This window comes from Colius striatus, chromosome 9 (genome assembly GCF_028858725.1).
Source record: "Colius striatus isolate bColStr4 chromosome 9, bColStr4.1.hap1, whole genome shotgun sequence".
Classification (NCBI taxonomy): domain Eukaryota; kingdom Metazoa; phylum Chordata; class Aves; order Coliiformes; family Coliidae; genus Colius; species Colius striatus.
The window spans coordinates 14,898,632-14,916,356 of record NC_084767.1 but is presented as its reverse complement, the minus strand read 5'-3'; the positions used below and the strand labels follow the sequence as shown (position 1 = coordinate 14,916,356).

The 17,725-nt window shown below is 39.7% G+C and overlaps 1 protein-coding gene across 3 annotated transcripts in view; it reads left to right on the top strand.

Moving 5' to 3' along the window:
* The window catches only part of CNOT6 (CCR4-NOT transcription complex subunit 6), a 33,426-nt gene extending 23,795 nt beyond the window's left edge, over positions 1–9,631 (top strand). For all 3 annotated transcript variants that reach the window (XM_062002458.1, XM_062002456.1, XM_062002457.1), the window contains exons 7-12: positions 787–944; positions 1,446–1,600; positions 2,563–2,717; positions 3,682–3,912; positions 4,680–4,882; positions 5,530–9,631. In XM_062002458.1, coding sequence (XP_061858442.1) covers positions 787–944; positions 1,446–1,600; positions 2,563–2,717; positions 3,682–3,912; positions 4,680–4,882; positions 5,530–5,742 — 1,115 coding nt within the window. In that variant the 3' untranslated portion in view covers positions 5,743–9,631. The remainder of the gene's footprint in view (positions 1–786; positions 945–1,445; positions 1,601–2,562; positions 2,718–3,681; positions 3,913–4,679; positions 4,883–5,529) is intronic.
* The last annotated feature ends 8,094 nt before the right edge of the window (positions 9,632–17,725 follow it).

Genomic DNA, 17,725 nt, shown 5'->3' with positions numbered 1-17,725 from the left:
GGGCTTTGACCCCCGGTCAGCCTGGGATTGTTGCCTCAGTTTGCTAAGTCTTCAAACAGCTGTCTTTGTTTTTTTTTTTCCTGAGTTGCACTACACCTTTGAGAGGAGCTCTCAATAAGCTTCCAAGTGACTCTTTATTGTACTGCAAATTCATTTGTGCTTTTTTAAAACAAACAAAAAAACCCCAACAAAAATTCAAAGTCTGTGCTGCTGAATTACCTGTCAAGTTGCCCCATAGCGTGTCATCATCAGTCCTGTTCCGGATGGATACAGAGTAAATTTCTCTTGTCTTTACACCTGAATTGTATGGTTTTTGTGGTGGAAATACTTAGGGGTATTATGTTGCCTACATGTTTGCTTTCTCCTTGTGTGAAGGGATCCTTACCCCTGCCTTTGGATCTGTTACAGTTGATGGTGGTAATTATTATGGTAGATAATCTGTTAGAGGAGTTTGCAAACCTCTGTACAAATTCACTTACCTTTGGTTTAGGCTTTTCACAGTAGAGTACCACTTAGCTGACAAATGTACTTAGTGCTATTTACTACATTAACCACGTTAGGGAAGGATTTGGTTTGTGTTTTCTATTAAATGATAAAACCAAACTTGTAATTAATTTTCCTAGACGAGTAACAAATGCTTTTAGTGTAGACACACATGCTGTGTTTTGGTTGAAGTAAATTTGCAGAAATTGATAAATTTGCAGAAGGCAGCAATGAAGAATGTTATTGGTTTTTTTTTGCTGTTCTTAAATATATCAGTGTGTAAGTAAAATTATTGTTCCACAGCCTTGTTCTCTGTCATGTGTTACAACGTACTCTGTGATAAATATGCTACCCGGCAGCTGTATGGCTATTGTCCATCTTGGGCATTGAACTGGGAGTACAGAAAAAAAGCCATTATGCAGGAAATCCTGAGCTGCAATGCTGACATCATAAGTCTTCAGGTAAAAGATATACCATTATTTCTTTTCATTTTCTGTTCCCATGTGCTGGTTTTCTCCACATTAAATGTATTTACAGTAAACAGTCTGTTTTCAAAACCTCCTGAAAACAAAAGGGAAAAAAGAAGTGATGTTTAGAACATTATTTGTTGCTTGACATCAAAAGAATGTTTTTCAGCCCACGCAGTTGGAATGTGAACCAGCAGCTGCTGATCAAAGGCATGTACGTGGGGGTGTCTTTGTGCCTGCCTGTGTATGTGGGGCTACAACTGACACATTTTCAAATAAAAGACTGGAGATAATCATAACTCTGGGGATTGCAGATATTCATTTATATTTTCTTAAAACAGATATTGCTTTCATATTTGCATTCTCTGATGTACTTAATTGTTACAGTTTTTTTTCCTTTACATCTAATTTTAAAGCGATTCACACTTATCAACAATATCGGTCCTCTGTATTTTGATAATGGTACATTCACGCTGTGCTCTTACAACTTTATAGGAGGTTGAAACAGAACAGTACTACAGTTTTTTCCTGGTAGAATTGAAAGAACGTGGCTACAATGGATTCTTCAGTCCAAAATCTAGAGCTAGGACAATGTCAGAACAGGAAAGAAAACATGTTGATGGTTGTGCAATATTTTTCAAAACAGAAAAGTAAGTGGTGTGTTTTGTAAAGCCTTCTATTGTGTCTTGTTCTCTTTCACATAATTTCTCAGGTCAGCCTATAGCTCAGACAGCTTGACATTAGTTGGTCTTTTTGTAGCTATTGAGTGTTTCTTACACAGCATTGGTAATGTAAGAAAGAGTGGTCTGTATGAGAGAAATCGTTCAGTGTGTGGAAAGCAGCAGAAAATTTTACCTTGAAGTTTTATTTGAGATTTCATTATGTTAGAACAGTGCTGGTTAGGAGTTCACTAAATTATACTGCAGTTGTTGAGTGTGTCTCAGCCATTAGGTGTTAATAATGAAAAATGAAGCAAATGTCTTATTTTCTTTTTTCTCTTTTGACTAAAAGAACTGATAGTTCCGCAAATTGCTGAAGTAAGACCTCAGATGACGTTCACTTTATGATACATTAGCCATCTGATAAAGATAAGGCACTTAATATCACTGCTCAGTTCTGAAAAGAAGCCATTGTTTAAGAGCTGCTACACTTACTGATGGTGTCATATTGTACTTGTGCAACTGTTTGGATATGAGGGTAATAATTTCCCTTCCTCATCCTGCTTCCATTTCTTTGTGTAACACAAGTAAATGTAGGTGCCGACTTCGACACCATTTGGCTCAGAAAAATTATTTAGTCCCTCTATTAACCTGCATCTTGGAACTAGAAACGGGTGCCAAGTGAGAAACAAGCACTCCTTTTAATGGCATAAAATCCTAAACTGAAATAAAAGGATACAGTTTTCCTATCATTTTTAATATATTTTACACTACCTCAAGTTCAATTAAAAGGTTTTTGTTTGCAAAGAGAGAGAGAGATATTGAGAAACTATGTGAGTTGCTGAGATTTTCACATCATAAATGTGTTTGAGGTTTAATTAAAAGGAGAATTCTCTTTAACATTTCCTTTCATATCTGACTGCTGGAAAAGATACATGATGATTCTCTTTCAGATTTACTTTGGTTCAAAAACATACTGTTGAGTTCAATCAACTAGCTATGGCAAACTCGGAAGGTTCAGAAGCGATGCTGAACAGAGTGATGACAAAAGATAACATTGGAGTTGCTGTGTTGTTAGAGCTGCGAAAGGAATTGATAGAAATGTCATGTAAGTCCTCTTTAGTTAAGAGTTTTTAATAGATTGTGGTTTTTAAATGAACAAATGAACATTAGTAGTCAGAAACCAAAGAAACTAGGTTCTACAGGTGAGTATAACTTTGCACATTGCATACTCAGGCAAATTTATTTCCAAAGAGAATTCAAGAAGTCCTATTGCTTAAATGATGATAATTTTTTTCCTCTTAAACCTTTTTGCTTAAAAAATAAGATGACTTGAGTTTGAGTGATTTGGGTTGGGTGTTTTTTAGCTTGAAGTTACGCACAGTTATCAAATAATCAGTTGGAGTTAGTCATGTGTTTCTGGATCATGTATCTGAATCCTTTCAGCTTGTTATTTTGTCCACTGTCATGCTTGTACAACCTGTTTGTTCTGCCCTGACATTGTTAATTTAGAAAATGTAAATTGGCTTTGTAAGTATTGCAGTGGGTACCTACTGAACCTGTGTTGCATTTATCCAAATGATATGTTATTAATTCAAGTTCTAATGCACAAGCCTTTTAAGAAGCACTTCTAGCAAGAGAGGTGGCTTACATAATGTGGATGACTTACCAGGCAGTGAGCTCTGAATTTTAAGATATGAGCAGTGCCTGTTTACTGTCACTGTTTTAATTTTTCAGAATAACACTATTTGCCTGTAATTAGGATTATCTGTTATTTACATTAACTCACAGTAGTCTTAGATACGTAAGTGTTGCCTGTAACAAGATCATCTGTCTGTTAACAGTCTTGAATGTAAAACACAATTATTCTTAATGATTTATATCAACTAAAACACTTGATAGATGTAAGAGGAGTTTTATGACCCTCTTAAACTAAATGGTGTTAACGCTTTTCAAGTTATGCTGATATTTCATTTCATGTTTTCCTCCTCTTCAAACGTCTTGTTTAAAATTCAGGAATAGTGTTTTGTGTTGCTGACCACATAAGGTAAATAATTGATTTTAAATTTTAGCTGGAAAACCACATCTTGGGATGGAAAAGCAGCTAGTTCTTGTAGCTAATGCACATATGCATTGGGACCCAGATTATTCTGATGTGAAGCTGGTTCAGACTATGATGTTCCTGTCCGAGGTAAAGAACATTATTGATAAAGCTTCTCGTAGTCTCAAACCTGGTGTTTCAGGAGAACTTGGAACCATTCCACTTGTACTGTGTGCGGATCTCAATTCTCTACCAGACTCTGGTAAGAGTTCTGTTTCTTTTTTTTTTCCTTTTAAATCAGTGTCAAGTGTGTAACAATTTAAATTTTACAGTGTCACGTTTTGTAAAGGAGTTTTTAACTAAGAGAATACCTTGTTTGATATGATAAGCTCTAAAGGTACTAAGAGACAGAAGACAGAACTGTTTCTTCTGCATGACCTTATTGCCTGTGCAGTAGTACAGCTGTGTCTGGTCTTTCAGAAGCATTTTCATTGTTATCTCACAATACAGGAATGGACAGGAAGAAAATATCTTCCAAAAATAACTGGGAACTTGAATATGTTGCTGATAATGGGGTTTTCTTAATTTAAGTGTGAGAAGATAAGTTCTTGTCTTTAAAGTAGCCACCATGCAATCATTTTCTGCAGCTCAAATGTTTTGGGACTTGTAAAATTCAACACACCTCCATTCCTGGTCCTCTTTCCTTCTGGCCTCTGCTTGACAGTTCTTAACATCAGTTGGGATTGATAGGAGCAGTTAGTACTCAGCAGTACTGCAAATCTGATTTTTTTTTTTTTGTTTTTTTCTTAATCAAAGCACTTCTCTCTTTGGGGTGACATTTGCTCTTGACATACCTGTACATTGTCTTACAATATTTTAAAAGAACTACTGCAGACTGTATTGTATATAGTGTGAAGATTTTGCTTATCATAAAGCATAAAGTTGCACGTATGACTCAAAGTACCTACACACTCTTACTTGCTGAGTCCTTGCTAATACCTTCTTGTGTGGATGTGTCTCTCCTAAAAGGTGTTGTTGAGTACCTGAGCACTGGTGGAGTGGAAACAAACCACAAAGATTTTAAGGAACTGAGATACAATGAAAGTCTTACTAACTTCAGCTGCAATGGAAAAAATGGAACAACAAATGGAAGAATTACACATGGTTTCAAGTTGAAGAGTGCCTATGAGAATGGTCTAATGCCTTACACAAATTACACATTCGACTTCAAGGTAAGCACTTTGCTCGTGTTTTGGAAAAGTTTTCCGTTTTGAAGTTCAACTGATGTGATTTGCTGTACAAAATTGTTCATCAAAGAAGTTAATCTGTTTGGGTAGCTAACAGTAAATTCACCAAGTTCATGAAACATAGCAAACGGGAATTCCCAAAGCTTCACTTTCTTAGGAAACAAACTGTCCTTGTTAGTAACTTCTAATAGACATGCAAGAGTTGAGGTGCTGTTAACCTTCTCTGTATAGAGGAAAATTTTGTATTTCAATACTCCAAGCTAAATGAAATAGTCCAACAGGAGTACTTAAGCTGTCAGCTGCAACGAAGTAATCCATGTTGCTCCCGTTGCCCAGGGAAAAAGAAGGTGTTTCTTTTCCTCTTCAAAATCAGATAAATGCATTTTGAAACTGTGTAGGAGACTGGAAATTACAACCCACAAAATCATAGCAGAATTGATACATGGTGTACTCTTCTTTTCCTAGTCTGAGAAACACAAGAGATGTAGGAAGCAGAAATCTCCCAAGGTGATGATGTGCTGTAGCGAATGAGTGGTAGCATTTCACTTCCTTATAAGACTGAGTTCACCTTTGGTTTGGAAGAGTTAAGAATACATGCTAATAATTGATTCTATTTCTTCTCTTGTTTTTAGGGTATTATTGACTACATCTTCTATTCTAAACCTCAGCTAAACATACTTGGCATTCTTGGACCTTTGGATCATCATTGGTTAATAGAGAACAATATAAGTGGTTGTCCACATCCACTCATCCCTTCTGACCACTTCTCACTTTTTGCACAACTGGAGCTTTTGCTGCCTTTCCTGCCTCCTGTAAATGGAATCCATCTCCCTGGCAGGAGGTAGTCAAGTACATTTTAGAGGGCAACCTCAATCTAACTTGTACAATTGTAAAATCTGAATATAGAGGAGTGAGGTATGGCCAACAGGGATTTTTTTTTTTTTCTTAATAATGTTAATCTTAAATCTAATTATTTGCTAAAGACATAGTAAAAGCCAGGTGCTATCAACAGACACAATTCTGAGCCCAGTATCCTTTGTATACTGTTCAACAGCGATTGGTGCATTTGCACCTTTCTTTAATATGTTACAATTAACTTTCCTGTTTTCTTTTATCCAACGTGACATTTTCATGCCTTCAAATAGGGAATTGTTATACAGTATATCCTCTTTGCACAGTTATCTGTAGCACTACTTTTTTGAGGCCAGTAGGAACATCCACAGAACATTCTTCCGTACTTCACTCCCTCCTTTTTCAGACTTGTTTGTAAAATAGAGAATTTGAATTTAGCCTTTATTGATTGTATATGAACAACAGAAAACCTGATTTATGAGATTTTGTACTTTAAAAAAAAGAAAAAAAAATCAGATTTGGAAAATGATTGTATTGTAAACTAAGGCTAAATTTTTATCTGTTTTCATGTGTTATAAAGGCCAGCTTGTAAAAGAGGTTGTCACAGGTTTTCTCTGCTAATGATTTGCACTGTTAGGGTTTCATTAGCCCTTTTTGTACTACTTTTTATGTTCAATTGAGAACGTCGCTTTTAAAATCCAAACCTATGAAATCTTAATATCTTACAGAGATAACTAAATCTATTTCTGACTTAAAGAAGAAAGAGAAAAGCATAGAGTTCTCTCAGAACAGATAAGCTAAGCAGTGAATCTAAGTAGACCTGTATGAATTGAAAGTTATGGCTGATGTGTATACACTCAGATATTTTTTCCCATCTCTAACTTTTAAAGCAAAATTTAGGGATACTTGTGTACAGCTTCTTCATTTCTGTTTTAAATCCTTGTCCTCTCTCCACTGTGCCTGCTTAAATTTGTTCTCAACTAGCACTGCCTGTGCATGCAGAGAGATCCTGTGCATCCTCTTTTATTTTTTTAAATAATGTTAACACTTGTGAAAATTTTATGAAGATACTTTTGTATAAGCTGTGGCATCTTTTTTTCCTTTGTGAAGCATTGAATATCACACTTTTTGAACATGTTCAGGTTATGGGTACACAGTTTCTAGCTTCTAATACCTATGCACTGCTTCTTTCAGTGTCATTGCACAGTGCCGGTTTTCCCACTAAGAATTACTATCATGTGAATTCTCTTTCATTGAAGTGTGTTCCTCAGTTCCAAAAAGTATAATTCCTTGAAGACAAAAATAAAACCCAACCCTGCATTTTCTATTGATGAAGCAGTGTAAAATAAATGCATTTTCAATACAGGTCCCAAAGACAATTCTTCAGATCATCTTTTTTTTAAGTGACCAAGTCTTATTTTAAAGTGTCAAGCGAGACTAAAGTTACAGTGTACCCTCAGTGCCATTCGTGTCATGAAGCCAAGTATGTAACAGCTTACAAATTTAACTCATCTATTTGTATCCCAAAGGGGAGGATTTATCATCTCCTTAAACTAATATGATTGAATAATCAATGTCAAAAAAAAAGAGTAAAAAATGGAGATGGAGAGCTTGGTCTTAAACAGCTTTTGTTTCAGCTGCGGGCAGGGAAGCAAAAGGACACTGAGCATGAAGACAAAACTTTCTAAATATTGTGAATTTTTATATATAAGAGAATGGATTGGTAATAGTGAATCAAAATTTTATTGAAAAGTAGTCAGCACGTAAGCGTGCTCAGGCCGTTCTGTTTTAAGATGAAAGTAAAGAAATTGCAAACAGTTCGGATATGTAAAATGTACCTTTTAAAATGTCAGTAGGAGAAATTTTGATCTTGAATCCTTGTCTGGGACCTGATCTCTTGGGGTTATTTTGTTTTGGTTTTAGTTGTGAAAACACCAAACATGTCCAGTTTATAATCAGTACATTGAAATGCTGGTAGTATTGCTGTAGTAGACTTTAATACGTAGTGTTACTTTTTTTCTGTTTGTTTTTTTTGAGTTTTTTTGTAAAGTGTGAATAAAAGGTGTTTTACTCCTGTTTCCTTAATGATGTCTCGGTAATGTACATCATGACAATTTCCAGTGATGAGCCAATTTCGCTTGTCAGACTGAGCAAACTATTTTTCTTTTCTGATTATCTGGATTGTGTAATGAGTCCAGAAAGCTTTACAGAAGGGGAAGGGAAGCACTTACTCATTTTGTATTTTTTAGAGGGGGATAATTTACTTTAGTAGATGCTGGAGCTTGAGTGCACTTGTTAGATTCTAAAGGTTTGAGCTTTACCCAATATGTGTTCTCCTGTATTGCTTAGTCTTGAAAAATATTTGAATTTGACAGCATGTTTAAAATATGGCCCCTTGTGCTTTTGGAGACACAACTGTTCCTGCTTGCAGTCTTAAGGGTCTGTTTAAATAAATGTTTCCTCCAGCTTTTATGCTAGCCCATCAGGTCCCAATCGAAAACCCACTGAATGCATTGAAGACATTCCTTTGACTTCACTGGGTTTTAACTAGGCTGCAGCTATGACTCGGGGGTTGAGGGAAGGAGAAATGACCGGATTGCACCAAAACAGAGCTGAGATAAACTTTGTCAGTCTTTCAAAGAAAATATATTCCTGTGTCAAATCTAACTCAAAAGTCTCAGTTTCCAGCTATAACATAGAACAAGGCAATAAAACCATGTCTTCTCAAAATCAAAATGTTTGCTTCATAGTTTTTAACCTAAAATGAGTATTTGCAATATTTTTATTGGAGGTGGTTTTGGGTGTTGCCATAATGTACCTTCAGTGTTCTTGTTGTAAAAGCACATATAGCAAAAGTCACAGAACATCCTTGGGGTTGAAAGGATTTATTTAGGTTAGACCAGGCTTTTTTCCACTTTTTGCCAAGTACAGGCATCCATACCTTGTCTAGTTTTATTTACATTTACCAAGAATTCTGGGTGTCAAAGTGTAAATTGAAATATACCTTTAACTAAAAGAATTTATTAGAGTACAAGACTAATACCACAAGTTACTGCTTCTAACATAACACAAGTAGGGAGAGGGGGAAGAGCATCTTAAGTTGGTGGGTGTTTTAATTATTTTGTCCTTCTAGCAGCTTTTTTTTAAAAGAAAAAAAGAGTAAATTTGACTAGCATCTGACAAAAGTGACTTTAAGAACATTGCATGTGTGCATCTTTGATGCAACGTCAGCAAATCTCTCAAATGTGGGGTGGGGTTTTTTTTTTGGAGCAGACTTAGAACATAGCTTCTGGTTTGCTTTTTTTTCACACACACAAAACCTGTATGAAAGACAAAATAATCACACCACCATTGGGAGATAAAACCAAACCCAAAACTAATCACACTGTATAACTTAAAAAAAGGTTCAGTTAACCGCTTAAGTAGCAAAGCCTTTCTCATCCAGCCTGACACAGTATTTTTTAGTATGTTAACTGCTCTTCTTTTCTTTGGGTTGCATAAATTTGTAACACTTAAGTGTCTTGGTATGTTTAAGTAGTGTCTAAAATAGAATATCTTAGTCTTTATTCACAGTACTTCTGTAAAATGTGTAATGCACTGGACTAACTCTTGTTTACCATTCATGTAACAAAAACCAGCACATTATCTGCACTAAGCTCAAAGAATGTTGCATTTGTCTATAGGCAGCTCTTCAATAAGATAAATGGGAAACTGAATATGGTCTGATGGTAAACAAGGGCTTTTACTGTTCTCTTCAGTGGAACTTTCTTCTTGGTCAAATTTTAACTAGTTAGTATTATATTTATATACAGGGTCTTCTTTTTCTTTACCAATGTATTTTCCTACTCATAGCTGACCAATAAATCCAATATCTGTTTCAAACCTTCTTGATGTCTAATTCATATTTTAACTTAATTCCTAAAGCTTTTCCTGAGGGGCTGCACACGACAGCCAGAGGGAGTGAAGTGTGTTAAGGGTAAAATGGAATCAGGTCAGAAACTTGATAATCTTGGAAGGACTTTTCCTCTGCTTTCTGTTACTTTCTAGATCTGCAGACCAGAAAGCTGCTTGAATAAGTTGGATTTGGATTGTAAAGTGAAGATCTGATTAGTAATGCCTCCGGGCTTTGTGGAAAACCCGTGTCCAAACCTGCTGAGATCTCAACCTTCATAGCTGGCCATCTTCTGACCTCCTTGAGTCAATCATTGGGGCAACTGTCCAGTGTAGGGTGGACAGGTTTTGTCTGGATGCTGTAGATCCTGCTCATCACTTCCCCTTCCCTCCCCACTCCAGAAAGCCCAAAGTAGACTTGTGGTCTGTCAGGGGGATGGGATTCAAAGATTCCATTGATTTTGTTTGTTTGGTTTGGTTTTTTTATCACAGAAGGGGAACAAAGGGAAGATTCCTTGCATCTTTTTTTTTGAGGAATGGGATTCAACTGTTGTCCTCAGTTTATTTTGATATAACATTCTTTCTGGGAGTGTTTCTTCTGTATTCTGTATCAGTGTAACAGTGCAGACTCTTAATGTTTAATATGATACTCCTATCCCTAGCAGCAGAAAACATAAAACATGTGAGCATGCTTGCTGTGTAAGGCAGTGAAGCACACAAGACATCTCCCTGGCACCCCTGCCTCTATTGAAAACTCCCATTCAGCGTCAGCACTGCTTTGCTGTGGAATAAATGATCTAGGTCAGCATTTCCGTGAACACCACGTGCCCCAGAGTGGTTTGTAGTTTTAAAATATACTGTCTTGAAGCAGCTGTAAGTCCCCAGCAGACTGCTGAGTCCATTCCAGACTGCAGCAACGCTTTTTTGGGTGATTTCTCACGGGTGATTTTTCACTCCCCGCATCCCCTTTGTAGACTTGCCACTAGATGGTGCGTGTGGCCCAGGCTCGGTCTGCTTGGGGAGCCACGGCAGCATCTCCCTGCCATCCCGACAGCCAGCCTCGTATGACTGTTTCTAAAGAGTATTTGTGGGAATTCAGGCATAGGAACGAGCCTTTCCAGTGACGGCAGTTGGTTTTGGAGTGTCCATAGCAATTAAATCTAGCTGTCGTTATGGGAATTGAAATGACCTGCTTGGTCCTTGATGGTAAAGTCATTCTATTGCCTTCACTTGCTGTGTTTATAAGATGCTTTGCTTAATGTTATGAGTGCAGTTGTTAATGTGGTTCCACGTTGGAGTTTATGGGTTCTTAATATCTACTAATTTGGCATGTTTAGTACTGGGAGATCTATATGTAGGGAAACTGTGCCAGAATGAATGGAGAGTGTGGTGTCCTGTCTGGAGAATGTGGGTGGAAAACATCTCGTACTCAAATGACTGACTTGAGCTTGTGTCCTGTGATCCTAAACCTAGTAGAAGAAAATTTCTCTCTCCTTAACTTCCAGTAAAATAACTACAGCTGGTTTAATGTAATTGAATGCAACATCAGTCTGGACAGACTGGTCCTTCATACCTTATGTCCACCAGCTCTTCAATTGGGTTTGGGCCTTCCAGAGTGAGAACTGCCCAGATTAGTGCAGATGACTGTGGCATTTCTTTTCTACTGAGACACGTAGAGCAGAGGAGCCTTAAAACATCTGACATTGAGCATGAAGAGGGGGAAGGAGGAGAAACTGAGAAAAAGGTAAGTGGAAAGGAGAAGAACATGCAAGGTACATCAGGTGACCTTTTGGGAGAAACCATACTTCATTAAAGGTGAGTATTCTGGTTACTTTCCTGCTTTTCATCTTCCCCTCCTAACTCAGAGGCACTCAGAGTGAACACACTCTCTAAATATTCACTTACTCTGTTTGCATGGAAAGTAGTAAAGCTAATTAAGCTATGGGGACCTTTGGTGCACAGGAATATTTTCTGTTTCCACAAGAAGCCTGGTATGCTCACACCAGTTTCTAAAAGATAGGAAGATATGTTCTGGTTAAGTTTACTCGGTGTGTCAGTGGACAGTGCTCATTTCTTTTAAAAATGCTACGTGTTTATTGTAAAAAACTATACAGAAAACAAAAAATACATACATTCCTGCTGGGTTTTAATGACCACAGAGATTTGAACTTCAGCTAATTGTTCATAGCACGCTTATTTATCCCCCCCTAGTCAGTTAATTTAATTTAGTTTATCTAGCATTTTTTCCTTTTTTTTTCAAGTTCAAGGCACTGACTAGACTGTTCCTTTGGGTGTCAATATTGAATTAATGGTACTTTCTCTGCTGTGGCTGGCAGTATTGATAGTTCTTCTGAGACTGGAGTTAGTGTTTTTATTTCCCTTCTTCCTTTTCAAAAAATAGCACACCAGTTAATAATCTGCTTTTTGGCCAAGAGAGCTAATACCTGTTTTATCTAAAGACCTTAACCAAGCTACGTGCTAGCTTTGCTGATCCTGGCAGCAGGACATCACCAAAGTGCAGATTAGATGGGGGAAGGCCTAGAGATGTCCAAGGATTTCTTGTAACTTTGTCCTCCCCTCTCCAAAATAAAGCAGTGGGAGAGTGTTAGGAATTGCATACGAGTTGCACTCAGGAGCAGCATCCTGCCTGACATCATGCCTGACAACATGCTATCCCCTGTAGCAAGGCTGTGGTCTCCAATACATCAGTCACTTCACAAGGCTACATGTTTTCTTGGTTCTCTGTGGTTTTCTGGGCTCTGTGGGAACATTTGTCTTAATGCATCAAGAGAGGTTCTCCTTCCCCTCTGCTCCTCCCCGGTGAGGCCTCAGCTGGAGTCCTGTGTCCAGTTCTGGGCTCCCCAGCTCAAGAGAGACAGAGAACTTCTGGGAAGAGGCCAGCACAGGGCTATAAAAGATGATGAGGGGACTGGAACATCTCTCTGATGATGAAAGTCTGCAAGACATGGAGCTGTTTAGAAGAGGACTGAGGGAGACATTATCAACACTTTGAAAGGGCCTTTCTTATACCTGAAGAGCCGGTGTTGAGAGAATGGGGCCAGTCTTTCTGCAGTGCCCAGTGACAGCACAAGGGGTAACAGGCACAAGCTGGAACACAGGAAGTTCCACTGGAACGTGAGGAGAAACGTCTTTGCTGAATTAGGTGAGGGAGCCCTGGCACAGGCTGCCCAGGGAGTGTGTGGAGTCTCCTCTGGAGGTTTCCAAACCTGCCTTGACATGTTCCTGTGCTCCCGATCCAGTGCAACCTACTTTAGCAGGGGATTGGACTGGATTCTCTAGAGGTCCCTTCTGAGCCCTGCCGTGCTGGGATTCTGTGATGAGCCAGGCTCCATTGGCACATGGGAGTGCTTCACCAGTTGAGTGTGATTGGTTGTGTAGGGTTGGATGCTGCAAACCCAGTTCTCGTCAGTTGCACGGGTGCCCTCAGGCAGGCAGGGGGCACTTATGCTGCCATCCGGGGGAGAGTTGCAGCTGGAATCTCAGAAATAAGAATTAGGGGTTGCTGTACAAAGGAAGCAAATGGAGATTCTTAATCTGTCTTAGTTAACAACTCTGAAGATTGAGCTTCCTTTGTCTTGACGTGCTCTTGAGTTTTTCTGTAGATAAGAGCAACCATATTCAGGAAACTCCATGTACATTACGCAGAAAGGAGCAGCCAGTCGTGCTTATCTTTCAAACTGCATTCTGATTTTCAGATTCTCTGATCATGAACTTTTGTATTTTCTTTCCTTTCACAGTATTTTAAGACAATGTGTTGAACAGCTGAAGGCTTACACATTAGCTGCTCTCTGAGAGGCTGTACCTCTGTATTAGTGTGGGCAAACACTTGCACGTATTAAACTAGAAACACTTCTGGTGTTAATTTAGGTAATAGACTACAGGAAGGGCTGGAATTATTCTCAGTAAAGTTTTCTCCCTTAGGTGGAATCCTTTATCCAGGGACCAGTGAGGGAGGAGGGAGATCACAAAAGGTAGGAATCTGGGTCTCAGCCAGGGGCAGCCAACAGGAAATTTTCCATTCACTCCACTGGGCTTTCACCAGGAAAACAGATTTTTCAGGAGCACAAAAAACGAAGTTATCACACATGCACATAGAACAGACTGTCTTCCCTGGGATCTGTCCTAACCCACTGAACCAGCACAGACAGGGAGGACAAGGGTCTAAGCTGCAGCCAAACACGGGAGTTCACGTTCCACTGAACTGGCTTTACATTGATGGCTCCAGTCCCGAGTCTGTGGTGTGGCTGTACAGTTTAATTAAGCTTTCACGTCTGATAGTGTGAAAACTATGGTTTCATCTAGTTACATCACCTTCAGCAGACAGCCAGCCTTTCTATTACATTTGTCTGTGCATTACTCATGTCCTGTAGGAACTCTACAGGACATAAAGGAATAAAGAGAAAGAACTCACCCAACCCTGTGGCGCATGCTCTGCTTTCACCATGGCCATTCTTTCCTGGCTTTAAAAAGTCTGTCTCTAGACAATTATTTTTTCTTAAAGGTTTGGCTGTTCTTACACATCCTACTTCTTCCCCTAAGTAAGAATAATTCTCACTCTACAGAAAGCAAAAGTAACTTAAAAAGCCAGCAACTTGCTGAAGGCCCTGGGTTTGGACTGTGGAGTGGATCACAGCTGCAGTCTCCAGCTCTGTCTCCTCGGTTGTTTCTGCTCCCCTATGTCTCCTGGAAGCTGAAGTGTGTGGAGGGAGCTTAAGAAGGGTACCATTGCTCTGCATTCAGATAGATCAAATAGTATGAGGAGTTCAGATCTGTGGCCATGGCCTGCTTGGACTACAACTCCAGAGCAGGTTGAGCAATGTGCCCTAGTCTGTGGGGTGAGCTGGTTCCCTTCTCTGTCCCCAGTGGGAGAAACACCTGCAGTGCAGTGCTTTGTTTTCATAGTGATTTTAAAAATACTCTGCTGCTGGTGTGGAATACTTTGTATGAGGTTCTGAGAGCAGTGGCTCCTTACATACATCTGCTAAAGCCCTGATCTGTAAAGGTATGAGGAGCGGCTGAGGAAACAGGGTGTTCAGCCTGGAGAAAAGGAGACCAAAGGGAGAGCTTCTCACTCTCTACAAGTCCCCGAAAGGAGGTTGCGGTAAATCATATAATCATAGAATCATTTTGGTTGGAAAATACCTTTAAGATCATCAGGCCAACCACTAGCCTCACACTGACAAGCTCACCACTAAACTGTATCCCTCAGCACCTCATCTGTTAAGTATTTCCACTACCTCCCCGAGCAGCCTGTTCCAGGGCTTAACAACCCTCTTGGTAAGAGACTTTCTTCCTAATCTCCAATCTAAACCTCCCCTGGCACAACTCAAGGTGAGGTGGAGGTCTGTATCTTCACTAAAGCTACAAGTGACAGGACAAGAGGAAATGTCTTCAAGTTGCACTGGGAGGTTTAGATTGGAGATTAGGAAAAGCTTCACTGAAAGAGTTATCAAACATTGATTGGAATGGTCCCTGGGGGCATTTGAAAACTATGCAGCTGTGGCACTGAGGGACATGGTTTAGTGATGGCTGTGGCAGTGCTGGGATAACGGTTGGACTCTGATCTTAACAGTCTTTTCCAATCCAAATGTTTCTATGATTCTGTTTTCTGTTGAAGTACAATGGAGCTGAAATAGCTTGGGAGCTAGTGTGGATCAGGATGCGAGTGCATCAGCAGCAGTAAAATCTTACAGTCCAACTGTTTTATTATGATACAAACAAGGAAAAAAAAGTGTGACAAACTGCTGTGTAAATGTAGCCCTTGATAAGGCTAATGAGAAAGGAAAGAATCCTAACAAATCCTAATTAGAGAGTTCTATCTGATAGCTGGGTACTTGCAGCCCCACCGTGTCTGAGAGTCTGACAAAGCTGTGACAGATCGTATTAAGTGCTACTATTCCTGGAAGAGCAGGCAGTAAGGAAAACAGAACACACAATGCAATTTGGCAAAACATTTTGAACTTCGTTTTGAAATGAAATTGCCAGGATTGACCAGAGGGTGTTGGATGCAACAGAGTTTGGTGGGGAGGTTTGGAGAGGATTTGTTTCTTGACAATTTTGGCAACAGTTGTTTTCATCCCTATTTTCAGATACCAACATTTCAAAGGCAATGGGCATCCTAAGTTTCTGCCAAGCCTAATGGGACGATATTTAAGTGCTGACATGTTTTCCTTTCTACCCCTTATTGTTTGCAGTGGGCTGTAGGAAGAGAGGTTCATCTTTGGACACAGAATCCAAATATTTCTGCTGCCTGTCTGAGATCACTTGATAATTTTCTGTTGCCAGCATTAGCCTTAGCAAGATAGTTCTGTCAGAATCCTTTTGTTGATGACAGTGAAATTCAATCAAGTGCTCAGCTTGGAGTGGGCTGTGCTACCCTTGCTGTCTCACACAACATGCCATGCCTTCTGGCCAATTGTGCCAGTAGTGTTTTTACAGTGTCAGAAAAATGTGCAAAGACTATAGGTTTTTGTCAGCATCTTTGTAATGAAAAAGAAAATTTTAGAAGAGATTATACTGGATGCCCCAGCTCCCAGCTGCTACTTCCATGGAGCAGCCAGCACGTTATCTGCCTGCCTAAAGAGTGAAGTCTGTGTTTCGCTGAGGATTTTGCTGCTTTGCTTACTTACAGCAAGACCCAAATCCTTCTTTTCTCTTTGGTGGTACAAACCATAACTTATGTTAGCCCCTTGACACTTCCCTTTGATACCATTTGTGTTGTCTTTTGGATTCAGCTGTTACCTCTGCATGTTTTCTGGCTGATGCTATCACAAAGTTAAATAATTAATTTGGTGAATTATGCTTAGAAAAGGGTTTCAGAGTGGAGACCCGACTGGCTCATCTGCAGCTGCTTTATTATGCATCATTGTCTTCATAATAAACAATTGGATCTGAAGCATAGGGGCAGCAGGGAAGGTAAAACTTTTTCCTGTCTTTAAAATTTGGAAGGGAGGATTTCAGTACATGCCACATCACTGTTGTCACAGTGGCTCTCAGGGACTTCCTAGAGCAGGAGATGACTTGTTATTCTAAGAAAAGAGACTTTGCAATAGATCCTGCTATTTGCTTGTTGCTATAAAAAGACTGGGAAGGGGACATGGGGAGGAATCTGTTTTAAATCCAGCTGGTACCAGCTCAGCCCCTCAGGGAAGCACAACGCTTAATTTCTCTTGTAGTTCTTTGACCCAGTTAGCATTGCACAACTGTTCCTGATCACAGGACTGCCTAATCCTCACTTGAATCTTGCTAAATTTTATCTTGTTGACATCCTGCAGCAATTAATTTCAGGAGCTGGCCCTGCACAGCATGAAAGCCTGGTGCTTTCTCTCTGAATTGTCTATTTTTCATTTTCTGTCTGTGTACCCTTGTTCCAAAAAAACAGCTTTATGCAGCCCTGAGCCAGCACCTGACCCCAGGGAGGCAGATTGTGTGGCCATCCCTCCAGGGCTGGATTATATTGCTATCCCTCGGGGTCTGGGTTGTGTGGCCATCCCTCCAGGGCTGGGTTGTACCTTGTGCAGGGCATGGAAAGCTGCACATCTACTTCAGCTCGAATGTCCCCATGCCTTGGCTATGCTGTGAGTCATAGAACCATTTTGGTTGGAAAAAAAAATTAAGATCATCAAGTCCAACCATTCCCCTCACACTGCCAAGCCCACCACTAACCCATGTCCCTCAGCACCTCATCTAGGCATCTTTTAAATATCTCCAGGGATGGTGACTCCACCACCTCCCTGGGCAGCCTGGGACAGTGTCTAACAACCCTCTCTTGGTCCAAAAGTTCTTCCTGATATCCAATCGAAACCTCCCCTGGTGCAACTTGAGGCCGTTTCCTCTCGTCCTATCACTCATTATTTGGGAGAAGAGACTGACCCCAGTCTTTCTACAACCTGCTGTCAGGGAGTTGTAGAGTGATAAGGTCGCCTCTCAGCCTTCTCTCTACAGGTTCTTCTCTCTCCTGAAAGACTTGGGGTTGTTTAGTCTGCAGGAGAGGAGGCTGAGAGTAGAGTCACCTCATAGGACCTCACAGAAGGGATGTTAGAGATGTTTCAGGGAGTGCTGAGC